At 42.8% G+C, this 20,895-nt stretch overlaps 1 protein-coding gene across 2 annotated transcripts in view; it reads right to left on the reverse strand.

The window, feature by feature from the left end:
- EML1 (EMAP like 1) overlaps positions 1-20,895 on the reverse strand; it is a 153,247-nt gene that overhangs the window by 53,964 nt on the left and 78,388 nt on the right. Inside the window, exons 4-5 of one of the 2 annotated variants that reach the window (XM_030803301.1) lie at positions 13,664-13,720; positions 10,028-10,162 (exon numbers count right to left, since the gene is read on the reverse strand). In XM_030803301.1, the coding sequence (XP_030659161.1) occupies positions 10,028-10,162; positions 13,664-13,720 (192 nt within the window). The remainder of the gene's footprint in view (positions 1-10,027; positions 10,163-13,663; positions 13,721-20,895) is intronic. The other variant, XM_030803302.1, reaches the window with a different exon arrangement.

Below are 20,895 nucleotides of genomic sequence, written 5' to 3' on the forward strand. Positions count from 1 at the left end.
CTCATTTTTAGGGTGGGAGTGACATTCTTGTCATTTTCTGTGTGCTAAGCAGAAGCAGAAGAAATCTTAACTCCGAATTTCACATATATGATTAGATTACAGGCAGAAGGAGGTGAGGACAGAAGGAAAGCTGACAAAAGACTATGAGGCAAATCTAATTACCGAAACATAATCAAAGGGAAGCCAGGTATGGAATCAAAAGATAGGAAAACTATTTTTTTTATCATGACTTTGATCACAAAAGTAGAATGATGCAAAAGCTATGAACACAGAAATGAGAAATTCAGAACTTGCCCTAGAGACTGAATAAAGCAATTATGAACTATGTTCTTCCTACAAAGAGAAAATCCGCAAGGGAATCTTAACTTTTCATACAGGGAAGCTCATGGACCTTCGATACTGAAGAACTGTAAGAGGAAGAATGAAAGATTTCTATTAACAGATTAGGTAGCAGGAATGTTAACAACTAAGGTCATTGAGAGAGGTATCAGGTGGTACTAAAATGCTTACATTTCTTTAAATCATGCTCTAAGCAACGTATCACTTTGTGGTATGCTGTATTTAGAAAATATACTACTGCTACTGCTACATTTTATTATTTTAGAAAGTTGAGTTTTTATTGACAAAACCCAGCGTATTTGTTTAGAACCCATTACTCCTGCCAATGCACCACTACCTTTCCTAAAAGGCAAGCCTGGGAGGAGGTAATTTCACTCATGCAAGCAAATCTTAGAATATAAATCCATAAAAGGATGATGAATCTTCTGAACAACTGATAGAAAGGCAAACCCACAGATGTGCCGTGATAACCAGAAGAGAACATTAAAGCCACTGTGGCTTCTCAACAAAGTCTGTTGATGGGAGCCGTATGCAGAAAGTGCATCTTTCCAGAACGCACAGCCACTCAAATTGAGAGTGGGTCCTTCAGACCCAGCACTATTTTGAAACATGTTTGGGCGGTGAATTCACTTGGAGTGGGAGATGATCACTTCTCAAGGTGTTATGTAATTCATCTCTGATTCCCCATTTCTTGATGTGAGCTCCATGGAAAAAATTAAGTGGGTGACTTAACATCCCCTCAACAGCTGGGGTGTGGCTCCATGGTGGGGGTGGGGAGAATGCCCAGTCCTGGCCTAGGAAGGGTGAAGGAGCACCAAGTGTAGAATGAGGCTTCATTCATCCCTTGCCCAGCGTGGAGTCAATCAAGATGTCCTGCACCTGCCCCTGAAGCCCATGACAGAACTAAGCCCGGAGGAGAGAAAAGATTTCCCCTCCAGTGAACAAACTCTCAGCACTTGGCTATTCTGGTGTTAAGTTGTGGCCAATATCTCCAAGACGAACTCCAGCTCAGTTCTTATTGCTTTTAAGAAGGAGATTTGCTGAAAGAGCTCGGCTGCATGCTCCCTTGAGCTGAATGGTTCGAGAGCTGATATAAGATACAAGCAGTCGTGGAGACTCACGGAGGATGAGGTACATTTGAATCTTCACCAGACCAGCAGCTGTATGGTGAGACGGCAGGAAAACACTAGACATCTGCCCCAAGGAAAAACTCACACCAACAGACAGCAGTGCAGTCAACCAACAGACAGCAGTGCAGTCTGAGCTGGGAGGCTCACACCAACAGACAGAAGTGCAGTCAACACCGCAGAGGCAGCTGTGAACACATACATCTAAGTCCAAATCCCTGAATGTGTTCACTGTGGACTTTGGGCACAGGGATGGTCTAAGAGTGGCTGGTTTTTACTCATCTGATAAAGCTCCTATTTGCTGCACCATAGACTGGCATTTACAAGGAGGAGAGTCCAGTGGACAACGTGTCCAGGCTGCAACTCAACAGATATTCACTGTGCCTCTGCTCTGCGGGGATCTACTCTTATCTCTTTCATCTACATTAACTAACCTAACCCCAAGTTCCTGAAAGGGGGCTCTGGGACCAGATCTTGCAGGTCTTCGACACGTGGTGACATGTGTAAGAAGTCTTGGGCAACTAGGATCAGAGTGGAACTAATAGGAGCCATGTGCTGTTTGAGCAGAGATACTTGCTTTTGAAAATGATTAATAAGGCTTGATAGAGGAGGAGTCCATTCCAAAGTTAAACATGCGATTTCCCTACAATTTTTTCATCCAGAACAACTTTGGCTCTTGGAATAACATGACTTCTTTTTGTTTGAGAGAGGGTCTGGCTCTGTTGCACAGGCTGGAGTGCAGTGGTGTGATCTTGGCTCACTGCAACCTCCGCCTCCTGGGCTCAAGCCATCCTCTCACCTCAGCCTCCCAAGTATCTGGGACTACAGGCATATGCCACCAAACTTGGCTAATGTTTAGATTTTTTGTAGAGACAGGGTTCCACCATGTTGTCCAGGCTGGTGTCAAACTCCTGAGCTCAAATGATCTGCCTGTCTTGGCCTCCCCAAGTGCTGAGATTCCAGGTGTGAGCCACTGGGCTCAGCCACATGACTGCTTTTAAAAATGACTTCACGTGATGAGATAAAGTTCCTGCTGGAAGTCAGAATACTCCACCACGGAAATAATGACTCTATAAAAATTGTCCTTAAACAGATTTTTATTAGAAATAGGGTCATTTAAGAACCATCTATTCAAAATGTTTAGAAGTTGCTGGAGACTTTATTGGAGACAAAAGCGACTGCTTCATAGACATTTCCAACCAATACTTCCAACCAATACTTCCATGGTGGAAGGAGCACAGATTTTGAGGCTAGCTGGATCTGTGCTCTAGGGCTTGGGTGAGGGGCTTTGCCTCCACCAGCTTAATCTCCTTAATGTAAAAATGGGAGTAAAACCACTGTGAGGAACAGGTTATTGGCACGATTAAATAAGATATGGTACAATGCGTCCAACATGTGTTATTAATTAATATGGCTTCCCTCTTCCTCCTCCTTTCACTGCAAAAACCTTTGTATTTCCAGACTCCTCACCTAACAGTCTCAAAACTAAAACAATATGAAGAATATCAGCACTTATCATTTTGAAATTTATTAAAACATAAATGACCCCATGGCTTGAAGAGTGAAACATTTTTTTTCAGTAAAAAGATGCTTAAGTCTCATCTTCCAGTGTAAAATGTGGTGTTAAAATTGTCTACCCATAGGTGGTGCTGTTTACATAGTTCTTGAATGGCTGTGGCTTTTTAAATGAAATGCAGTCATGGGCCAGACACGGGTGTTTCTGTCAGTGATGGACCACAAAGATGTCTGTGGTCCCACAAAATTATAATACTGTATTTTTATGGTATCTTTTCTATGTTTAGATACACCAATATTTAACACTGTGTTACCACTGCCTGCAGTATTCCCTTATAGTCACGTGCTGTACAGGTCTGTAGCCCAGGAGCAGCAGGCTAGACCATCAGGCTGGACCATGACGGTTTCTGTAAACACACACTCTATGATGTTCACACAACAAGAAAACACCTAACAATGCATTTGTCAGAATGTGCCTGTCATTAAGTGATGCCTGATCGTATACAATATCCTTCCATCCATTCAACAAATAGTTATTGAGCACTCACGTTCACCAAGTGCTGTGTAAAGTACTAGAGATACAAAGAATAAGAATGGCACGGCCTGGGCCCTCAGAGCCTAAGGGAGGGCAAGGGGTATGTGCAGCATGGTGGAGGGAGGAGAGCTACAGAGTCACAGATGAAGTTAACAGGCAGTTACGACACCATCTGAAAAGCACTGCTCTCAGACTAGAGGGCCAGGGGAGGTTCCCAGAAAAAGGGGATCCTGAGTTGGGTCTCGAAGGATGAGCTGGAGTTCATCAAAAACAGTCACCTTCCCTGCCCCCACCCCCAGTTCCAGATACATCCGCCTGTCACTTGGGAGAGGGGAAAACCCCTCCCCCTCCTAGGTGCTAGAAGGTGTTTGCCTTAGAACAATTCATTAAGCTATGAATTTGCTTGTGTGGTTTTCTGCATCTGTGCTTTATTTTACGATAAAGTAAAAAGAATTTTCTAAATATGCTATCTTCTTATTTAGATCGGCATTTCTTTAATTAGGTCTGGGCTTGATCGCCTATTCATGAGTGAAGGGCCGCTGGTATTTCCTTCTCAGTGAGCGCCTGTGCAGACCCTTTACCATTTTTCTATTCCGTGGATTATCTTGTTCTCCCATTTGTGAGTCCTTTGGGAATTAAGCAAAGTGGCCCTGCAGGCATTGTGCCACTGACATTTGTTAGGAGAATGAGTCTTTCTGTGCTGCTCCTTCCCACTCCCTGCCGTGCCTTGGACTACGTTCTGTACACAGCAGGTGCTCCATAAGTCCAGCACAGCAGTGGAACTGAAAGAGCAAGGTGAGAACAATTTTCAGAATTTCTGATTCCTTGCTTTTCAGGCTGGGATAAAGGCAGAAACAGGAGCTGGGGAATTCCAAGACATCCCCAAGAAAAAAGGCCCTGCAAGCAGGGGAGTGGGAGGGACACAAGTATGCAGGCCTCAGCTGCAGTAGTCTGGGATGCAGACGTGACACTCACAGCTGCCACTGTGGCGAGCCGACCGCAGACCAGCTCTGCACTGAGGCTCCTATGCACGGGATCTTAGGCACCCTGTGAGGCAGGTACCACTTTTACTGCTACTGAGGAAAACCCCAAAGAGAGTAAGTCACTTGTTCACAATGACAAAGCAAAGTGGCAGAGCTGGGATTAACACTTGGCTGTGGCAATAAAGGCCCATCATTTTAACCTTCTTTTGTTACAGTGACCAGGGCAAAAAGATTCATTCGACAAATGCTTGTTGAGCACCTACTGTGTGCTGGGCAGTGTTCTAGATGGTGGCCTGATCTGAGTGGATTAGTGAAACTTGTTTGGTACTTACATGTCCAACTAAAGTACTTCGGGCTGGAAACATGATGAACCACATCTAAACATTGCAAGAGTGTATTTATTCAAACAAAGACATGCTCATCTAGCAAATGAAGAAGGGATCACAAAATATGCACAAGAATGGCATTTATGTCAAAATTATACACTACACTCATACAGCACCCTGCAAATAAAAGTCCACATGGAAATGTAATAACTGTCGGCTGTGAGTTCGCTGAGTGATGAGACTGCAGGTGATTTTCATATTTTCATTTCTTCTTTTTTGTGCATCTAGATTTTTTTTTTTCTTTTTTTTTTTTTTGAGAAAGGGTCTCATTCCCATTGCCCAGTCTGGAGTACAGTGGTACGATCACGGCTCACTGTTGTCTCAACCTCCCAAGCTTGAGCAATCCTCCCATCTCAGCCTCTCAAGTAGGTGGGACTACAGGCATGCGCCAACACGCCCAGCTAATTTTTGTAATTTTTGTAGAGATGAGGTCTTGCCATGTTGTCCAGGCTGGTCTTGAACTCCCGGGCTCAAGCGATCCACTCGCCTCGGCCTGCTGAAGTGCTAGGATTACAGGAGTGGGTCACCACACCCGGCCTAGATTTTCTAAAACAAGTTACTTGTATAATAAATAAATGGCCTCAAAAAAGGAAAAAAGTCTTGCTGGGGAAAAGTGAGCAATGTGTTGGAGAGGCATGCGTGTCAGGGCACAAAAGGGAACGAGGAGCTGGTGGATGAAGGGCCCAGAGCCCCAGCCAAGAAGTACTGCTGAGCCGACGGCAGCAGTGATGCTATTGTAAAGGAAAAACAATTTTGCACCCTGAAGAGCTCTGAGGCGAAATAGTAATTAAATGCTAGAGCTTTAGAAAGGACAGGCGCTCAAGGTGTCCAGCCCAGTGGTTCTCGATGACAGCTGTACTACGGGGCTGTCTAATCCTGGGGGCACAACACAAAAGGGCGCCACACCTAACATGTCAACGTCTTCACTCTTTTGAGGTGGTTTTTTTTTTCATGTTTGTTGACTCCAAAGATGGGCAGTTTATATCAAACTTCTCCAACCCACAGCCCACAGGCCACATGCGGCCCAGGACGACTTTGAATGCGGCCCAACACAAATTTGTAAACTTTCTTAAAACATGAGATTTTTTTCGCAATTTTTTTTTTTTTTGGCTCATCAGCTATCATTAGTGTTCGGGTATTTTGTGTGTGGCCCAAGACAATTCTTTTAATCTGGAGAAGCCGAAAGTCTGGGGAAGCTGAAAGTCCGGGGAAGCCGAAGTCCAGGGACACCCCTGACTTATACGTATGTGACAACAACGTTTCTAGCACATGACTGAAACATCCTTATTCTAACGAAATCAACTCATTTCAACAACTTTCAGTAAAGCTGAAACAGTGTCTTGCTCATAGAGCTGACATAGCTCATTCCCCTAAGACTTACAAAAGGGGAACCAGTTGATAATTGAAACGCTTTATTCAATCTAGAAACATCTAACGTGAACTGTGCTTCTAAATAAACAGCCAATTTTCTATCGGGTATAGAATACTTTTTTAATTGAAAAATATCTCTATCAGATTAGTTTAGTGGCTATATTTTACAAGCCTTCCATTAGAATGTTATTGCCAATTCCCTATTTAAATGTAGTATTTCATGATGACATGAGTCACTATGTAATTATTAATGTTCATTTATCATCAATAATACATAAAGTAAAATATTACCATATATTGCTTTTGTTTTTAATAGAGGTTTTGTTGGTGCAAAGATTAAATGCTGTTAAAATTTTGTGGCTTGTTACGAAGTATTTGAAAAAGTTAAACATTCTAAGATAAAGGTCTTCCATATCACAAGAAAGACTTGAATCCGGTGACCATTTGTAAAGAAAATGAGACATGGGAGCAAGAAGACTGAAACTATCATAAAGAATACAGTTTTGGCCGGGCGTGGTGGCTCACGCCTGTAATCCCAGCACTTTGGGAGGCCAAGGCGGGTGGATCACGAGGTCAAGGGATCGAGACCATCCTGGCCAACGTGGTGAAACCCCATCTCTACTAAAAATACAAAACTTAGCTGGGCATGGTGGCACGCACCTGTAGTCCCAGCTTCTCGGGAGGCTGAGGCAGGAGAATCTCTTGAACCCAAGAGGCAGAGGTTGCACTGACCCGAGATTGTGCCACTGCACTCCAGCCTGGTGACAGAGCAAGACTCCATCTCAAAAAAAAAAAAGGAAAATGAAAAAGAATATAGTTTTATGAAAGCAAAACATGTAATTACTTTAAAATAAAGTATCTCAGAAAAGGTTAATATTTAGGACTTCACAAACACTATTATTTTGTGTTCAATAGTAAGATTTGTATAATTTATATAGAATGGCTTTCTATCTGCTGTAAGTATTATTATTGAGAAATATGTGCTGAGATGGAACTGTTTTTCTGAAGTAAAGGGAGCCTTTTTCTAATTTGTGCCTAAGTGCCATATGTGCTAACGACAGCTTTGCACATGGCGTGTGAGAAGCTGTGAGCTTTATGGCTAATAATCTGTCGTGGCTGCGAGTTAAAGCACTGCCTGTGTGAATGATTTGTTTCTTCTACAAAGCAGCACAGGGTGGAAGCCATCCCTATGACATCAGCACTCTCACTCACGTGCACCCTAACTAGCCTTCCTGAGTGGAAGAGAATGGGGCTCTGGAACAGCGGGCAGGCTGGGATCGCAAGCAGCCCATAGACCAGCTCCCGCCCGATGCCTTATTTAAGAACTGTGAGCATCACAAGGTTTTACAATACTTTATTTCCCCCAACTACATTAGACACAAGTGCAACGCGGATTGTGACAAAATCTAACACTTTCATCTTACAAATGAGGAAAATAAAAAGTGAGGAATTGTAGAAAATCTGATTACTTTCCTCTGCACCACACAGGCCTGTCTTTATAAGAACTATCACAGGGATGATGACCATTTACTGAGTGCCAAGCCCTATGCTGGGTATTTTCCTACAAGTTAGCTCATTTATAAGATTCAAGGGCACTAGGTATAAAATCTCTAATTTGTAGAGGAAAAAACTGAGGCTTGGAGACGTTAAGGCAGAACTGGATACACACCCAGATCTTTCTTTTACTGCAGAGCCTCTGCCCTTTCCACCATGTCTTGCTGCCTACAGGAACCCAACAAGGGCAATCTTTTAAATCACAGGACAGCCTGCAGGAACAACGGACACGTCGAGTGAGGGATGGGGAAGAGGCATGCCATCTTGAGTACACTGAACACAGTAATGTTTAAAAACAGAAATTACATGGGGGCCACCTCCCTACTCCTTTCCTTCCCCGTGTCCCATCCTCAAGGGTGGCATTTCTCAGCAAGACTCCAGATCTGCTTTGGTGCTAGGGTCAAGGCAGCCTAAGCATGGGGCTGCGCACGTGGGAATACAGAGGAAGAAAGGCGGGAAGGGGTCAGGCAGCCACTGAATTACCAGCTTAACCTTCACTTCTACCGAGTCTTAGCTGCTTCTTTCTGAGTTACTGCAGCTCTTACTTCTATGGGTCCCTGTCAAGACCAGCAATTGCCTAAGAGGAGACAGTAACTGTCTCTGAAACCCCTTCAGTGCACGATGCATGAAACTCGGCCAGCTCTGTGCTATGCTCGCCTCAACCACGGCTGGGTTCTAACAAGACAAAGAATTTATTTTTAAATGGACATGTTTAGTTGCCTGAATTAGTTTGGGAACATGATTAGTAAATTTTCCCAGTCCCTCATTTCCAAATCAAAATTTCCTATGGTGGCATTTCTCTAAAATCTCTTTGTAAATATCTTCTATGGAAATATTTACCCAGCACATTTACCAAAGCCATAGGATTTTAAAGATAAAACGGATCTGGAGTTTACACAATGCAGATTCTTTTTGGAAATTCTTAATAAAAATCAGATGTGCAGAGGAGGAGCCAAGTCTCTAAGAACTGCCAAGATCTAGACATTTCAGGTCAACTTCCGAGCTTACCCTGAATTCAAAGAAGCTTTGGGCTATGTTGCACCTCCCACTAACTCACACTCTGTTGCCATTGTAACCACTTGGCCTCATTTCCAAGGTATTATCACCCCATTAGCATAATCTTCTGATAAGAAGTACTAATAGTCTAAATGAGAAGAAGACAGAACCCATGTTAATGGTTTTTAAAATTGTTAATTGACCGTGGACCTGACCTGCTATAGATGTGAGAAGTGTCTCTATGTTTTCTACAACAGACATCCTTTAGGAATAAAACTGAAAAAGAGTTTAAGCTTCCTTTATAGGACTGAATCACCATGGATTTACAAACTTGGAATTTTTACAGCCTGTGGGTTGGAGTCGATTGCTTTATGACTAAGCCTTCTCCTTACATGAACATTTGGGGAAAGAACACATGCTTAGCCTCTGAAGCTGAAATTCCTTCCTCAGCTTTACTAAACAGAGAGAATAAAATTAAAGTACCATGTTTAAAAAGTGAGAACAAAGTACAATGTTAGGTAAAAATACATAGAGAAACTGGATTTTCTTTACAAAGTATATTATATAGATATAAATATATAGACACAAAACAAGCTGCTAAAATGCCAAAAAGCAGCATGCAGGAATAAAATGTTACTATTAGTTTCACTGATACTTATCATAATCCATTACAAACTAACCTCATAGAAAAACTCAAAATTTGGAGTCCACGTATTTCATGAAACCATAAAGAAAAATGGTTCACATTTCTGGTGTTAGCATCAATATTAAACATAGCCTCTGATAAATCATAAAATTACAACTTTTCAGCCACTGTGTCTCAGAAAATACTGCTGACAAACTTAAAGCAGTCCACTAAAATGAACTTGAAAAGGTCAGGAGAGTGTACTAGAAATAGAAGGTGCTCAGGTAGAAATTCAGAATGGCTTCCCCAGTTCCAGGTACTCGGTACTAAGAAATTCTCAGGAACTACTTATGTCTACATGAGAGTGCTGGGAATCTGAGTGACAGTTTTTCCACCTGGACAGTAGTTTGTGTGCACTGTGCCTGGCAGCTGCACTCAAATGGCTGTTAGTGCCTACAAATACCTGAGGAGAAGGTCTTCTTCTCCAAGAGTGCTCCTAGCTTGTTGGAATATGACGGGATCTTCCGACTCCTCTCTGGGGACAAGTGGTACTAAAATATCTCAACAGCAGGAACCGAGAGATAAGACGTCCTTACCTTTCACTGTTCTTTTTGCCACTGGAAGAGCTGCTGGTAGAGCCTGTGCGATTCCGGTTTCCTTTGGAATCCCCATTGCTTTCCCTTCGACCCCCAGGAGACACTCGTTCAGAAGAGCTGGTCCTCTTGATGTTACTAAGGGTGGAATGGAAGTGACAGTGAACTCCTTGGTATCGTGATTTTATTTTATTGCTAAACATACAAATATATACATAGAACGTCATACTTCCACATGGATATTCAAAAGACAGGCCTAGCGACGGAGATCAAAAAGCTTTTCAGAGTGTCACATGGAATAACACCTCTGCTCTCTCTCTGCCTTTGTAACTGAGACCACTAGCACAGTTCACAGTCATGGAGGAAACTGAGGCATTAAGGCTTCAACAGTACCGTGTGAGGGTACTCCAGGGGCTTCCAGGGAGGAATCCTGCCCTTGAGTAGGCTTCGCTCTCTAGGGATGTCCAATCTTTTGGTTTCCCTGGGCCACACTGGAAGAAGAAGAATTGTCTTGGGCCACTCATAAAATACACTAATGCTAACGACAGCTGATGAATTAAACCAAAAAAAAATTGCAAAAAAAATAGAGTATTAACAAAGTTTACAAATTTGTGTTGGGCCACATTCAAAGCTGTCCTGAGCCACACACAGCCCATGGGCCCACGGGTTGGACAAGCTTGGTCCAGATGGTGGTGTGCAACCCGGGGGGATGGTGCCCCCAAGACATCTGGCAATGTCTGGAGACATCCTTCTGTTGCCACAGCTGGGGATGGACTGCTACTGGCATGTAGTGGGTGGAGGCCTGAGGTGCTGCTAGAAATCCTACACGGCCCGGGATGGCTCCCTCCACAAAGTATCACCTGGCCCCAGACGTCAATAGTGCTGATGTTGAAGAAATCTGGCCTAAAGGCAGGCGTGGGACAAATGCTAACAGGATGCCACGAGTAATGACAGAAATGTTCCACCCTGTGTACAATGCCTTTGTTTGGAGGTGGTGTCCATGTAAGTGGCCAACTTCATTCGTAGGACAAGAGGGACTAGAGTGCTCAGAGGCCTGGGAAGGCAGCCTGGGGAAGTCTTCCCGAAGACTGCGAAATTCCGGGAAAGATCAAATGAATGGCTAGAATGTGTTGTTATGACACAGATGGAAAGAGCCTGCTCTAGCAGAAGGGATCCCCTATACACAGGGGATTTGCAGGTATGAGGGGTAAACCAGAGCCCAGGTATGGAGTGGAGGCTGATTGTTCCCCTCTTAGAGCACACTATGGACTGTCTGTATCCCCCAAATTCATGTGTGGAAACCCTAACCCTCAATGTGATGGTGTTAGGGGGTGGGGCCTTTGGGAGGTGATGAGGTCAGCAGGGTGGAGCCCTCATGAGTGGAATTAGTGCCCTTATGGAAGAGGCCCAGAGAGCTCTCATACCCTTTTCCACCGTGTGAGAAGACAGCCGCCTGCATCCTGGAAGACAGCCCTCGTCAGAACCTGACCACGTTGGCTACCCCGGTCTCGGACTTCCAGCCTCCAGGATGGTGAGACATACATTTCTGCTGTTTATAAGCTTCCCAGTCTATGAACTTTGTTACACCAACCCAAACTCACTAAGAGCACATAACTCTAGTATAGGTATCTCTGTACATACTTAAAAATCTTCATCATTAGTCCACGCATTTCTTGAGATCTTATCTCATTTATCATTTTCGTATGCTTTGCAGAGCCTCATTCAAAAGTTTGGTACACATTTATTAAATGAAAGGATGAAATAAATGGAAATATCACACACTGACCCTGTCACCAGAAGAGACACAAACTGCTTTAATGCAGCACCTGCTCTGTAAGCAAAAAATAAGGAGGGGAGGGGCAGGCAGGAGGCTGTTCTAGGGCCAGGGCTCTGGGAACAGGCACAGACTTGGGTGGTTCTGGTCTTGACACTTGGAGCTGGAGGTGTGGGTGGGTGAGAATACAAGCCTGCAACACACGAGACAGCTCAGTACAGGCCCTGTCCATCTGGCGGGTGCTGAGCCACAGATGCAGAGGAAATCACCGAGGGAGGAGGTGACCAAGGACAGAAGAGCCCCAGGGAATCTAATGTTTAAAGACGTGGGCTGAGAAGCTACCGCAGGAGTCAGAGGTAGCAGCGACACCAGGAGAGAAGGAGTGGTGGGCAGAGGCTAGTGCAGGATTAGGTAAATGTGCTGGTGCTGCACAGAGGAGGGGGTGAGCCCTGGGAAGTGGGGAGTCTCAGGTGGCTCCAGTGGGCACAGCTTCAGTGAAGGGTGTACGGGGACCAGATCTCAACAAGGAGCACGCAGGAGCTGAGGAACTTAACACAGCAAGACCCCTGCTCCTGCACTGAAGCTCAATGTCCCCCCTCCTCATAAGTAAATGACAAGCCTCCCATCTAGGCAGCTCCTGCCTGGTGCTGGCCACTCTCCTTCTTGGTAGCCAGTGACTCTCTCCTCTCTGCCTTCCTTCCCCTCTCTGTCTCCTCTGTCTATACACCCTCCTTAGCCCAACTTTCAGTCCTCCTTCCTTTGCAACTTCCAGTGGCTGTTAGTAATCTCCGAGCAGGTTTTTAAAAACCCACATGGTATGTTGGCTTTCAAAAATCACCTCACTCTCAGGGTGATTATCTGAATACACTTTCCACATAGTCTTTTTGGTAACTGGGGAACCCTTGAGTGGACAGTGCCAGAATCTTACAACTGCAATCAGCAGGGTGTGCCTTAAGGTCAAAATGTGCGTTTTTAGAATGCTCAATTTGGGGACAAGGAAATTACAGATTTTAAGAGAGCATTACATTTCTGAAATTTGGGATTAAAGTCTAAAAATTACAGGAGCCTTTGTGCTTCAAGTTCAAGATGTTCCCATGATGACAAACACCAAGCTAATTTGACTTAGCAGGATTATTCTCCACCCAGTCTTTAGTACAAGGCTCTGATGCACACTTTGCCCCGACCAGCTGCCGGGGCCCTGGGAGATTTTGCAGCCACAAGAAGAGCCCAGAGCACGGCCTCTGGGGCGTCCTTGTGGGAGTTCATGGCAAGTTCATAGCAACTTAAAGAACTGTATAAAACACCCTTAAAGAGCCGAAAAACCACAACTGTTTATCAATTACAGCAAACACTAACTGATTTTCTAATAATTAACACTCAACCTGGTGGCTGGAAGAGTTCATGGGGGTGCCAGTGATGAAAACTGCAGCAGCAGCCATGGTTAACATTTAAGGAGTACTCTGGACTTTTACATATACTGTATTATTTAATTCAAACCTCACAAATCTCCTGCAGCAATATCATTATCCTCACTTTACAGATGAAGAACCAAATTCAGGAGTGTGAAGCAACTTGTCTGGGGTTACAGCAAGTGGTGGGGCTGGTGACTTCAACCCTGTGTTCTCTCTATTAGGCCCCTAATTAACACCATCTGCAATTTATGAACCGCCAAAGTATACTAGTTTTGGAGGACCAGTTGAGCATCTAAAAAAAACAATAAATGTCAATGATTAATATAGTTACATGATTGACGACTTGATGAATGGTAGGCACTGGACAAGACCTTGAAGCTACTATGTTAAAACAGAGATGGAAACAATGGAAGGAACAGCTATGGTGACAAAGCAAATCTAAGTTCCCCTCACCTTGGTGTCGATCTATTCAGTTTGCAAGCATTGAGAAGACTCACAGATCTGTTTAATCTACGTATAAGAGGCACAGAAACAAAGCAGAAAAAACGTGAGTGCAATTAATAAAAGCGTGGAAAAATATTTTGATAAGCTTCAGTAAATTGCAGGACGCACACATCAAAATCGAAAGACAGTTTGGTTCGCATATATAGACGTGGATATAATCCATCGCAACCCTTCCAAGATATTTGTCATTCCCACATTTGCATTAAAATGTTAAACTTTAAAAAAAAATCTTACTGTTGTCCCAGACGTAGAATAAAAAACAAGACATTTCCTTTTGAGAGCCAAGGGCTCTTATGAATTAAAGAGGATTTACTAGGACTCAAAGTGAAGGACAGAAAATAAAGCTTAAAGACAAGACATTTGCAGTAACAAGGGCAGCCACAGAGAGCAATACTGTACACTCACTGCAGGAAGCCTCCTCAAATAACCAGCAGGGAATATCAAAGAAGCTATGTTCTCTCTGGACGGCAAGTGAAAAATAATGCTCTTTATTTTGAAAGTGGTAGAAGTACTGGCTTGTGAGAGACTGTGCAATAATGCAGTATATTTTTTAGTGCTTAAGGCAAGTATTTTTTGTGTAGAAATGCACAGACATCACCACTTATTTTGTTTTCCCTTCTGCTCTTTGCCCGCACACCCAAACCTGCAACCTTCTAAGTTATGAAAATAAATGGTTCTTTATATTACATTACATATGCATTCAACAATTTGTGCCAATTAACACTTTAGACATAATAAAATTTCTGCAGGGAGACTGGTGACCATAAGAAAAACAGATGGTCTTTCTTCTTATGGTTAATAAAAATTCTAAGCATAAGAAGCTACAATTAGGTTTTCTTTCATCATGTGATTGGGAATCAAAAATTGGTTTTCCAAAATTTTGCAAAAGTATCCCAAACTTTTACAACCAAAACAGAAATCTGACAGGCAGCTCTTATGTGTGACCAGAGATTTTCTGATGATTTCATTTGTCCTGACAGCTGGGGTGACTAACACTGGATAAAAGAAGTGATTTGCTCAACATACACTTACTAAGCATTGACCATCCACTGTGCGCTATGCTGTGTGCTGGAGGGTCCACAAGGGACCAGGACCCACCTGGCTTTTGTCCCTCAAATTACGAGATAATTCTGACAGACTGAGACAACGCACTTCAGTAATTAAATTAACAAATGCTCATATTTTTCACTGTCTAAAAACTGATCTTTGGCAAAATCCAAGTCATTTTTCAGGAAGGCTAGTGGTCTGGGAGAATCTTAGAGAATTCTATATACATAAGTCTTTCTTTCTACAATACAAAGTCAACTACTCAAGCTAGTAGGGAGAACCATATCACTTCTGATAACGGGACAGGTCAAGCGGGTCTTCCTTTGTTCAACAGGACAATACTTCCACCTCTATTTTGCTACTGAGAACAGACTCAAACATGGATTTATCACCTACGTTTCAATGGATCGGAATAATAGAGAAATAGATTAGAAATAATTCTTAAAAATCAACTGAAGCCAGATTTTGGCTTTCTATTCTTCAAATCACGCTATGTACCCAGCACTGACTTCAGTGCAATTACAAATGCTGTGCTTCTAACAAGTGGAACTATTTTTCCAAAGGACTATTGGCTGTTTGTTTGGAAGCAAGAGATATTGACCAGTCTATCTCACATTTGTCACAGAGCATTTTTTAAATAACGCTTTTTGTACCAGTTTTGTTCTTTTGATCTCTGTTCACATAGCTTGGCCTATTGTCATCTTCTACTTATGAGCCCAGAGAACAGTGATCGTCTCTTTCTTGAGCCAGTAGAAATGTTACTCCATTGTCAGCCTCTGCATCCCCACTGAGCAAGGTATGACCTACAATGCCTTCCCTGGATTTTCTGCCTTTTTTCCTTTGCCTAATGGAAACAAAGCTTTTCCCAAGGATTCCAAATCAAGCCCTCAATCGAAGTCTTAATTGGCAACACAAAGCACAACCGCTGGGCACTGGACTATTTCCAAAGGGGATTTTGTTCTTAAGCACCAGGCTGAAAAACCCCCGGAGAAAAGAAAACAAACATATACCCATCCACACACCACAGATGCCCCGACTCATTTAATTTGGAACTCTGATTACAGAAAAATTCCTACCTGATTGTAAACATATTTGAAATGACTTGGAAGTTATTTTAATCCTAATATTCAGAATGCCCAGCCTGCTTCTTTCTGTTTTCAAAATTCTCTCCTAATGAGAGATCTATAGGAACTTTACCACGGAGTAGCAATTAGATGCTACTGTTCTTATCTCCAGCTTCCAAATGGAAGGGAACCCCCATCCACTGAAGCCCATAAACGCCATAAACGAACCAAAATACATGAATCACTACACTTTCACTCAAAACCCAGAGTCTTGGACACTCAGTCTAGAAAAATATGTATTTCTAGTTGGCAGCTATATGCTGACAATAGCTTATTAGTAATCAAATGGATATTCTGTAAATTATAAGGAAAAGCCTACAGAGGCCTTAGAATGTTTCCGGGAGGAGGGTTACCATTTAAATGCTAGTATACAAACGTACACACTTAGATATAACATGATGGCTACTAATCATAATTTTTCACGTGTTTATTTGTTCCTTCCTGTCTTGCTCCCTTCCTCCCTCCCTTCTTTCCTAAGATAAAATTGCTGAGAGTAATGGCTACCCAGCAGCCCTTTCATATGTGGCTGAAATGTGGGGGTGTAAGACCCAGGCCTCTGTTCATAGCCAGGACTTGTTTCTTCACTTGGTGTTTGGCCCCGGCATCCCCTTGTCAACATCAGACCCACAATCTGAGAAATCTCTGCTGAGAGTCACCTTCACTCCTGACTGCTGCTCCCACTCCCACAAATAGTACACAGACAGGATGGGGCATAAAAGAAGGATGATTTGCAAGCAGTCATTATATCAAGCGTTTTTCCTGAGCAGATGTCAGCGCTGACCTGGAAATCTGTGCGGGAAGCAGCCAAGCACAATGGAAGGCGCACAGGCTTTGGAGCCAGACAGCCCGGGCCACGTTCCCCACGCTCCAGCCACACGACCCTGCCACTGCTTCATCAGGGCTTGTGTGCTACTCTAAACCCTTTATTGTCATTTCAACAGTGTTCACAGCATCTTCTCTCAGAGTAGATCCCATCGCAAGAAACTACTATTTTGGCAGTAATTCCTCTCCCATTAAAGTTTTATCAGGAGATTGTAGCAACTCAGTCCTATCCTCAGGCTGCATTTCGAATTCTAGTTCTCTTGCTATTTCTACCACATTTGCAGTGACTTTCTCCAGTGAAGTCTTGAATTGCCTCAGAGTCATCCACAAGGGCTGAAATCATCTTCTTCCAAACTTCTCCGTTCATGTTGAGATTTTGGCCTCCTCCCATGAATCATAAATGTTCTTTTTTTTTTTTCCTTTGAGACAGGGTCTCGCTCTGTTGCCCAGGCTGGAGTGCAGTAGCACAATCATGGCTCACTGCAGTCTCAAACTCCTGGCCTCAAGTGATCCTCCTGCCTCGACTTCCCAAAGTGCTGGGATTACAGGTGTGAGCCACTATGCTTAGCCCCACAAATGTTCTTAAAGGCATTTAGAATGTTGAATCCTTTCTAGAAGGTTTTCAATTGACATTGCCCAGATCTATTAGAGGAATCACTATCAATGGCAGCAATAGCTTTGCCAGGTGCGATGGCTCACGCCTGTAATCCCAGCACTTTGAGAGGCCGAGGAGAGCGGATCATGAGGTCAAGAGATCGAGATCATCCTGGCCAACATGGCAAAACCCTGTCTCTACTAAAAATACAAAAAAATTAGCTGGGTATGGTGGTGGGTGCCTGTAATCCCAGCTACTTGGGAGGCTGAGGCAGGAGAATCACTTGAACCCGGGAGGCGGAGGTTGCAGTGAACCAAAATCGCGCCACTACACTCCAGCCTGGGCGACAGAGCAAGACTGTCTCAAAAGAAAAAAAAAAAAAAGAAGAGAAAAAAATGTATTTCCTAAATAATAAAACTTGACAGTTGAAATTACTCCTAGATCCAAGCGCTGCAGAATGCGTGTTGTGTGAGCCGGCATAAAAACATTAATTTCCTTGTACCGCTCCATCAGAGCTGCTGGGTGACCAGGTACACTGTAAATGAATGGTAATATTTGACAAGGAAGCTTTTTCTTCCAAGCAGTAGGCCTCAACAATGGGCTAAAAATATTCAGTACATCATATTGCTAGAACAGATGTGCTGTCATCTAGGTTTTCTTCCATTTATAGAGCACAGACAGAGGGGATTTAGCATCATTCTTGAGGGCCCTAGGATTTTTGGAATGATAAATGAACACTGGCTCCAATTTAAAGTCACCAGCCATATCAGGCCCTAACAAGAGTCAGTCCGTCCTTTGAAGCTTTGAAGCCAGGTATTGACTTCTCATATAAAAGTCTTAGATGGCACCTTCCTCCAATATAAGGCAGTTTCGTCTACACTGAAAATGTGTTGTTTAGTGTAGCTGCTTTCACCAGTTATCTTAGCTAGCTAGGTCTTCTGCATAACCTATAGCAGCTTCTACAATAGCACTTGCTGCTTTACCTTGCACTTTTATGTTATGGAGATGGCATCTTCCCTTAAACCTCATGAGCCAACCTCTGCTGGCTTCAATCTTTTCTTCTACAGCTTCTTCGCCTCTCAGATTTCATAAAATTGAAGAGAGTTAAAGCCTTGCTCTGTATTAGGCTTTGGCTTAAGGGAATGTTGTGCCTGGTATGATCTTTGATTCTGACCAAACTTTCTCCCTATCAGGAATAAGGATGTTGCTTTTTCTTTTATCATTCACGTGTTCACTGGAGTAGCACTTCGAATTTCCTTCAAGAACTTTTTCTTTGCATCTACAACTTGGCTAACCGTTTGGCACAACAGGCCTGCATGAGTCCGTTTTGTGCAGCTATAAAGGAATGCCTGAGGCTGGGTAATTTATAAAGAGAAGAGGTTTAATTGCCTCACAGTTCTGCAGGCTGTCCAGGAAGCATGGCACCGGCATCTGCTCAGCTTCTGGTGCGGCCTCAGGGAGTTTTCAATCATGGCAGAAGACAAGACAGGAGCAGGCATGTCCTTTGGCAAGAGAGGGAGCAAGTGGGGAGAGGTGCCACGCTCTTTTAAACAACCAGACCTTGAGTGAACTCAGAGCAAGAACTCACTTATTGTGAAGACAGCACCACTACGTTCATGAGGGATCTACCCTGATGAACCAAACACCTCCTCCCAGGCCCATCTCCAACACTGGGGATCACACTTCAACATGAAATCTGGAGAAGACAAACAGCTACACCACATGATGGTCTATCCTGGCTTTTGACATGCCTTCCTCATTAAGCCGAATCATGTCTAGCTTTTGATTTAAAGTGAAAAATGTATGACTCTTCCTTCACTTGAACACTTAGAGGCCATTATAGGGTTATTAAATGGCCTTATTTCAATATTGTTGTGTCTCAGGAAAAGGGAGGCTGATGGAGAGGGAAAGAGATGGGGAAACAATGGGCAGAGGAGTCAGGACACAAACCACATTTATGGATTAAGTTTGCCACCTTCTATGGGTGCTGTTTTTGGTGCCCCAAAACAATTACAGTATTAACACCAAAGACCACTGATCACCATACCAGACATAATGATAACAAAAAAGTTGTAACGTTGCGAGAATTACCAAAATGTGACATGAAGTGGGTACATGTTGGAAAAACGATGCTGATAGATTTACTCAACACAGGGTTGCCACCACCACCAATTTGTAAAAAAAATGTATCTGTAAAGCACAATAAAGCCAGACACAATAAAATGAGGCATACATGTATTTGCTACAATAAAAAGTCAATCTTTAAATTAAACAACTCACTCTTAAACAATCAATGGTCAAAGAAGAAATCACAAAGAAATTTTAAAAATATCTGGAGACATATGAAAACACAACATACCAAAACTTACAGGAGGCAGTGAAAGGGGTACTAAGAGGGAAGTCTATAGTGATCAAAGTTTTCATAAAAAGAAGACAGATCTCACATCAGCCTCCTAACTTTACACTTCAAGGAACTAGAAAAAGAAGGTAAAACCAAAAGTTGGCAGAACAAAGGAAATAATAAAGATCAGAGCAGAGATAAATGAAGTGAAGAATAGAAAAACATTAGGAAAAAAATCAACAAAACCAAGAATTGGTTTGTTTTAAAAAAGATCAACAAAATTGAAAAACCCTTAGCTAGACTAACAAAGAAGGAGAGAAAATTTAAATAACTAAAATTAGAAATGAAAGGACATTACAACTGATATAACAAAAATGAGAAGGACTATAAGAGACCACTGTGAACAAGCATATGCCAGCAAATTGGGTGACCTAGAGCAAATGAGTAAGTCCTAGAAACACACAGCCGACCAGGACTGAATCATAAAGAAGCAAAAAATATGAACAGACCTAGAACTAGTAAGGAGATTGAAGCAGTAATCAAAAACCTCCCAACAAAGAAAAGCCCAGGACCCCATGGCTTCAGTGGATAATTCTATCAAACATTTAAAAAAGGATAAATTCCCTGCACAGCAAAAGAAACTACCATCAGAGTGAACAGGCAACCTACAGAATGGGAGAAAATTTTTGCAACCTACTCATCTGACAAAGGGCTAATATCCAGAATCTACAATGAACTCCAACAAATTTACAAGAAAAAAACAAACAACCCCATCAAAAAGTGGGCGAAGGATATAAACAGACACTTCTCAAAAGAAGACATTTATGCAGCCAAAAAAACACATGAAAAAATGCTCATCATCACTGGCCATCAGAGAAATGCAAATCAAAACCACAATGAGATACCATCTCACACCAGTTAGAATGGTGATCATTAAAAAGTCAGGAAACAACAGGTGCTGGAGAGCATGAGGAGAAACAGGAACACTTTTACACTGTTGGTGGGACTGTAAACTAGTTCAACCATTGTGGAAGTCAGTGTGGCGATTCCTCAGGGATCTAGAACTAGAAACACCATTTGACCCAGCCATCCCATTACTGGGTATATACCCAAAGGATTATAAATCATGCTGCTATAAAGACACATGCACACATATGTTTATAGAGGCACTGTTCACAATAGCAAAGACTTGGAACCAACCCGAATGTCCAACAACGATAGAATGGATTAAGAAAATGTGGCACATATACAC

Source organism: Nomascus leucogenys, chromosome 22a (assembly GCF_006542625.1).
Source record: "Nomascus leucogenys isolate Asia chromosome 22a, Asia_NLE_v1, whole genome shotgun sequence".
NCBI classification, from domain to species: Eukaryota; Metazoa; Chordata; class Mammalia; order Primates; family Hylobatidae; genus Nomascus; species Nomascus leucogenys.